The 7,401-nt window shown below is 38.6% G+C and overlaps 1 protein-coding gene across 1 annotated transcript; it reads left to right on the top strand.

Annotated features, from left to right (window-relative positions):
* The first annotated feature begins 2,248 nt into the window (after window positions 1-2,248).
* UGT48C1 (UDP-glycosyltransferase UGT48C1) lies at window positions 2,249-7,361 on the top strand. Its single transcript, NM_001257045.1, is given in 8 exon segments — window positions 2,249-2,404; window positions 2,993-3,065; window positions 3,202-3,385; window positions 3,923-4,123; window positions 4,267-4,489; window positions 4,785-4,992; window positions 6,372-6,591; window positions 7,091-7,361. Coding segments are annotated over 8 exon segments (1,536 nt in total).
* The last annotated feature ends 40 nt before the right edge of the window (window positions 7,362-7,401 follow it).

The following is a 7,401-nucleotide window of genomic DNA, read 5'->3' as shown; positions in this document are numbered from 1 at the left end:
CACAAGTGCTTTCTGCTCCAAAAACGATAGCTTCAAACGATTCTGTCTGTTATGCGGTGGCCAGAGATGTCACAACTGCATCGCATAGTTAGCTATTTGCTAAAAGTACGCACATCTGCAAATATTATTGCAAATGAGAGCGTATATTTCCAACAGTTCTAATTCTGATAATTTATTTCAACTTTCTTGTTGAATGTCAACATAAACTCAACGGTCTTATCTATTGTAACACTGATCTTATGCTGTTGAAAATTACTTTGTAGGTTTAGGTAAGTAGTTATTTTATATAAATGATTTCGCGTTTCATTCTTTGTTTATGAATTAGGCCGCACAGGGATATTTTGGAATTTATTGAGAAACATAATAACTACGGCATAGCCGACGAACCGATGCGGTTGAGATATTAAACTCTTAAATCTAAAGGTGTGCAGCTCAGAGACCACTGCACTGCCGGTGAATCCCGTGCTCATCTGCCCAAATCAAATCGTCTATCGAAAGTATATTGTTCTCCATACTTATAACTATAATAGCAAACAAACTAACAAGCCATTTTAGTATCAATATCATTTGTGACACTCAAGTGTACTTACTTATACACACGCGCGTGTAAGTACACTTGAGTGTTCGATTTGCTTGTAAGATCTGGAGGCCTGGATCTAGTGCAGATTAGACATGTGTTCCGGCATAGAGACTTCTTGTTATTTATTATTTATGTTATACAATTAATACATCAATCTGGTGTGTTATGTATGTGGCAGCCCGTGGTGGTACCTACGGACTTCGTTATCCCCTTATCAGCAGGTGGGCCATAGACTCGCCTGCCTATCTACCAAATAAAAATAAAACATGCCAGTACATACCCTGATCCAGGGTTAAGAAAGGCTCAGACAAGGGAAAGCCCATCTCTCTTTATTTGGTTAGACAAATTTACGCAATACAAGTTAAATTGTTTCGTAGAAATTCTCAATCTCGCATAAATATCCGACTAATGCTAAAATACAAAAGCTATTTCAGTACATTTCCGCAATTAATCTCAGAACAACATTGTTAATATAATATATATATATTCGTTTAGTATTTCTGGTTATAATTATTATGGTTTCCGGAACTAGTTAATCACAAAGTATAAAGTGAACAGTATCCATTTTAGTGTGAGTATTTTATAATAATGTTTTAGAAACATCCAGTCAAACTGAAAAGGACGATCGAAACTTCATCTGGAGGATTCTCTTTTACATTACTACCTACATTTCTAAGATTAGTCTACAGAAGATCCAATGTGTAATATATTGCTGGGTTTAAGATCATAATTCAATAACACGTTGTTTAGCAGACGGTGACAGTCGTACGCCTCATTCTAGTACAACTGTTACCTACGTACGGAATAAATAACGCAATGTACCTAAGAATGTAGCTAAGAACAGCCTTTGAGACCGCGACCGTGCAAGCCCACAACAAAATGATCTTGAACGCAGGTGCTTCATTAGAAAAATGTTGGCAGATGCAGTTGGCAATTTTGTTGGCAGCGGCTGGAGCGTGTGAAGTTAGTTATCTCACTGATCTCTACTTCCTGCACACACGAGGCGTTGATCGAAGTACTCTACCAGACTCGTCGCAATTAACCTGCTTTACGACAACTGGGCTGATTATAGCTTTGACTATAATTTATTATTCTGTACAAGATTAATGCTGTAATAAATTATATTAACATTGAAAGTCTTCTAGTGATCTCTCCGCGTCTTGTTTTTACTTTGTATGGTATGTACTTTAGGCAAGTTTCCAAAGCACGCTTGAAGATAAGTCTATCCGAGATCAAAAGTATAAGAGAAATTATATAATTTTTAAGATAGGCAAACGTGCCGGACTGTCAGCGCACGATATAGGTACACATTCAACAATACGATGGTCTGGTATGTCGAGGAATGTTTGCTTCTCGAGGTCTGCTTCGTACTTATGGTCATTCTGTGTGTGTGTTTCCAGCATCCGTAACGAAGAAGGAAAACGTAAGTACCGTGTGGCTGTTAGACGTGACAGATTGTTTAATATGTTCTTGTTAAAAATACAAAATATAAGCCTGATATCTCCCAGATGTAGATCTTATCTCATGATAACAGATCGTCGAATCTGTGCCAATCTCGTACATTTACACTGAAACTTATCTTAAACAAGACCACACGTATGATATATATAATACACTAAATTTATTAAAAACTTGAACAAACAGCAAGCTTAAATTTCAATTAAATTTATGAGCTACAGAATGATGTTCGGTACTGTGTTATTTTTCTGTGCTGTGTGCTTATGCTGGGGAAGTAGAGTGCTGGTGGTATCGCCAGTGCCGAGCAGAAGTCATCAACAATTGACAGATTCTATTGTGAAGACATTGTTGGATGCTGGACATGAGGTACGATTACTGAAACGTTAGATTGATCAGAACAAAATAGGACCCAATTAGTCTTAAATTGGTTATTGATGTCGTTGTGGCCTAAAGGATAAGAGGCCCGGTGGTATCAAGCGATGTGACTGTCCCGGTGTTCGAATCCCGCAGGCGGGCACTAGTTTTTGCAATGAAATACGTAATTAACACGATACACACAAATGACTCCCATGATAAAGCTATGTACCCAAATGTAAACATTTGTAATAAAAATAAAATCCGCAAAAAATATATTACTGGTGGTGGGAGTTTGGTTAGCCCGCATGGGTAGGTACCACCACCCCGCATATCTCTGCCGTGAAGCAGTAATGTGTTTCGGTTTGAAGTGTGGGGCAGAAACTTAGAACTCATGTTTCAACGTAACCACTTAACACCAGGGAGACCGTGAGCTCGCGCACCCATCAAAGCAAAAAAATAATACTTAATATAAATGATGCTGCTTGAAACACGCGTTCGAGGTCTCAACTGACACGAGGTCGCTGTAAAAAGTAGCATATAAACCAAAATGCCAGAATGTATATAATTCCGTATAAAATATTGATGGCATGCCTTTAGGTGACATACATAAACCGACTTACGGAGATGAAGAGGAAACGACTAAAGGTCATCACTGTCCGTCCAGAAGATGGTAAGATTGAACTTTTATTTGTTTTGAGCATTAGGGACTATAGTATTATAATATTTTAATTCTAGCTAGGACTTTATTTCCTATCAATTCAAACCCCAAGAGATCTTATCTCATGCATTTCTATTCTTTATTCAAGGCCAAGAATTAGATGTAAATGATTTGATAGAAAGACACCACACTAGCCACAAGACCCTAGAGCTGGGAGTGGTTCTGGCCAAACAAGTTATCAAGAACGAAAAGGTACGAGAGCTGCTTCAAGACAACCAGGAGACATTTGATACGGTGATTGCTGAGTGGTACTACACCGGACTACTTGCACCGTGAGATAATTAATATTTTGTACACATAAACAAACATGACAGAATCCTTAAAATCGTCTTTTACTTTGGCCATCGCAATCAAGACGGCCACAATTATTATAAGTAGTGGTCCCCCGGTAGTCGAAAATCGACTTTATACTATTACTTACTGCTTTGGAGACTTGTAATATTAAGCTATTTATATCCGATATTTATTAGCCGTTATTCAAAATCGATAGTTTATTGATTGCTGGTGGCTTCAAACTAGACGGGACTTTTGTGACTCGCATATAAAATAAATAAGGTGGGTGGCGGAATAAAAGCTATAAAAAACGAAACTCACCATACATAATCAGTAATACAGGTCTTTGAACCTAGTACAGACTTCAGCTCTTTCAAAGGCTTACAAAATAAATTATAAGGTTAATTTCCATTTGTATTTGTACTATACCTTTAAGAGAGAAATAAATAAATTATTATTATTATTATTGTTATTATTTTATAATTATCTTGTTAATCACATTGAAATTGTTTTATGGACGTTCAATATCTCCACAGATTAGCAGCCGTTTTTGAATGTCCTCTGATTTGGTACACCGCATGCGATGCCTCCTGGATGACGTCACAGCTAATGCTGGAGCAGACCAGTCCAGTGTACAGCACTGATCTACTGTCCTCTGAAGCGGCCTTGCCTCCTTATGGCTTTCGGGAGAGGGTGATGAGGCTGGCACGTCAAGTGTATCTAAGTGGTTGGATCACGTAAGTATTTTGTTCTTTCTAATTACGGCTATTTAAAGATTTTTTTTTATTAATCCGTTTAATGTAATTATATAATGACGAAAAAAATCCTTAAAAATTTTTAAATCGATAATTTAATATAATTCTTTTAACCAATTTTCCAGTTACATGATCCACTACGTCGAGTCTCCTGCTTATTACGAACTCTATCAATCGGTGCTCCAGCATAGAGGCCTTTCTCCGTCCCAATACGAAAGAGTACTCTACAAGGCTTCCTTGTTACTTATCAATTCTGATCCCGAAATTGGCCAAATATTACCTCTTCCCCCCAATACTAAGTACGTTGGAGGACATCATATTGAATTGCCATCCAAAGCCTTACCGCAGGTATGTATGTGTGCATTCTACATTTTACTTTAATTAATGAAATTACTGTAGATAATGAAAAAAGGTAATGGTAGGCACTGGCTTGGCTCTGCCCCTGGCATTGCTGAAGTCCATGTGCGACGGTAACCCCACAACATCAGGTGGGCCATATGCTCTTCTGCCTACAAGGGCAATAAAGAAAAAAAGGTAACATTATTTTTAACCAATCCGGCGGTTCAATACGGTGTATCACCAACTTGTAAAACCAGTTCAGACAAGAAGATTGCGCTAAATTTCTTTGTTGCGTTCATTTTAGAACTTGCAAGATTTATTAGACAATGCCAAACACGGAGCAATATTGTTCAGCGCGGACAGTAAGATCTTGCCTTGGTACGTCAAAAGAACTTTGCTGCATGTCTTCAGTCAGTTCGACCAGATCACCATGTGGGAGACAGGAGAGCAGCTGACGGATATACCCGATAATGTTTATGTATTTAAACAGCTTCCTCGGCTCCGCATCTTAAGTAAGTACCGATCGATTGTTTTTTAACGAGCCTGACGATGCGAACACTTACACATGAATTGCAGTGAACAGAGCACAATTGGATAGTTTCTGTAATAATTTGTTTCTAGAACTCGATGTTGATCACCGACCGTATTGTGGCGATGCTCCATTGTTGGGTGTGTTTTTATTGATAATTACAAGTTTGAGTACAGAGAACCGGATTGTGAATTTACAAACTTTGTTTTGTCACAATCTTTACACATGCCTTAGTCTAGCACAATTCACCATTACCTTTGAAGTCGTCGTGGCCTAAAGGATAAGACGTCCGGTGCATTCGTATGAAGCGATGCACCGGTGTTCGAATCCCGCAGGCGGGCACCAATTTTTCTAATGAAATATGTACTCGACAAATGTTCACGATTGACTTCCACGGTGAAGGAATAACATCGTGTAATAAAAAAAAAATCAAATCCGCAAAATTATAATTTGCGTAATCACTGGTGGTAGGACCTCTTGGGAGTCCGCACGGGTAGGTACCACCACCCCGCCTATTTCCGCCGTGAAGCAGTAATGCGTTTCGGTTCGAAGGGTGGGGTAGCCGTTGTAACTATACTGAGACCTTAGAACTTATATCTCGAGGTGGGTGGCGCATTTACGTTGTAGATGTCTATGGGCTCCAGTAACCACTTAACATCAGGTGGGCTGTGAGCTCGTCCATCCATCTAAGCAATAAAAAAAAAAAAAAGAACCTATTTCAAGATCATTGCTTGTTTACAAAATCCTTTTTTAATTTTCTTAAATTGCTTACGGTTAGATGAGCTAACGGCCCACCTAGTGGTAAGTGATTACCGAATCCCACAAACATCAACGAGGTAAATGTCGCCTCCCACCTTGAGACATGAATTCTGTGTATCAGTTTTATAATACAACGGTTTTCCCGCCCTTTAAGCCGAAATGCATTACTGCTTCGCATTAGAAATAGATAGGGCGATGGCACCTTCCCGTGCGCCCACAAGATACCCTACTTCACCGTGCGAGTCATTCGTGAGCATTTGTTAAGTATATATTTCTTTCAAGAAATCGGTACCCTCCTGCGGGATTCGAAGACCAGCACAGTCACATCATTCGATACGCAATGCACCGGGCGTCTTATCCTTTGAATCACCACGACCTAGAACAAGAAGCAAGAATGACGATTTCGTACTTACCATATTGACTGTTTAATAGTAAAAAACGTATAACAAATTTTGATCTTGTTCGTACCTATCTGTTATTGTAAAAACCTTAACTCATTATAAACCACATTTGTTAATGATGACACCTTAACATCATAAGCAAAGCGGTGCGTGAGTGTTTCTATTATTCTTGAAATCTGAGGAATTGTATTCCCTCTTCCAGACCACAATAATACAGTTTTGCTGATAACAAATGGTGGAACTACTTCTCTACTCGAAGCAGCGTATTTCGGTGTACCAGTCATTGGCATACCATTATACCAAGATCAATTCGTGACCATGGATTTAGCTCACGCGAGAAGACGAGGGATCAAAGTCAAATTCAGTGAGCATATCGCACACAAGATCAAGGATTCCGTGAACAAGATTCTTAGCAACAATAGGTGGAACATTTTTATTTATTCTCTGTTCGTATTTGTCTCATTATTCCTTTTTTTTTTTTTTTTTTTTTATTGCATAGATGAATGGACGAGCTCACAGTCCACCTGGTGTTAAGTGGTTATTGGAGCCCATAGACATCTACAACGTAGATGCGCGACCCACCTCGAGATCTAAGATCTCAGTATAGTTACTTATTGATCAAAGCCAGTTTCTCTGTTTCGTTTTTTATTATTTGCCAAAATTTTCAGATATACGTTAATGGAATAATTAACAAAACCATTCCTAACTACGCTCGACATAGAAAAAATTTAAGAAAAACTGAGAGATTATTTTGTCAATAAAACAATTTAAATTCAAAATAAAATAGCGATGCTAAAGAAAGCTAAGGAAAGTGACCGAGTCAAGCTACTAGCTCCAACAAAGGTTTCCTTTCAGAACTTACTTCCGGAACAAACTTATCAGAGTCGCCATACAGAGTGTACATTAAGCCTTTTCTTCCAGTTACCACAAAAACGCAGAAAAAGTCTCAATCTACCTTCAGAGCACACTCGAGCCCCAACGACAAATCCTTCATTGGATCGAGCTGGTGATAAAGACTGGTGGAGCTCCTCAACTGAGGTCTCCAGCTCTCCTTCAATTGACTACTCTGCAGATGCTCAATATAGACGTTCTGCTGCTACTGTTCATGTTTGTCTGGTTCTTATCTAAAGTGCTAAAGGTAATACAAGTGCACTGGAGGGCTGATGTTCTTGACAACAAGAAGAACGATTAGATGTTCTTTATAATGTCATGTTTATTGTGTTAATTGGTTT

Source organism: Bombyx mori, chromosome 10, assembly GCF_030269925.1.
Source record: "Bombyx mori chromosome 10, ASM3026992v2".
In the NCBI taxonomy this organism is placed as follows: Eukaryota; Metazoa; Arthropoda; class Insecta; order Lepidoptera; family Bombycidae; genus Bombyx; species Bombyx mori.
This window is presented reverse-complemented; position numbering and strand designations above follow the sequence as displayed.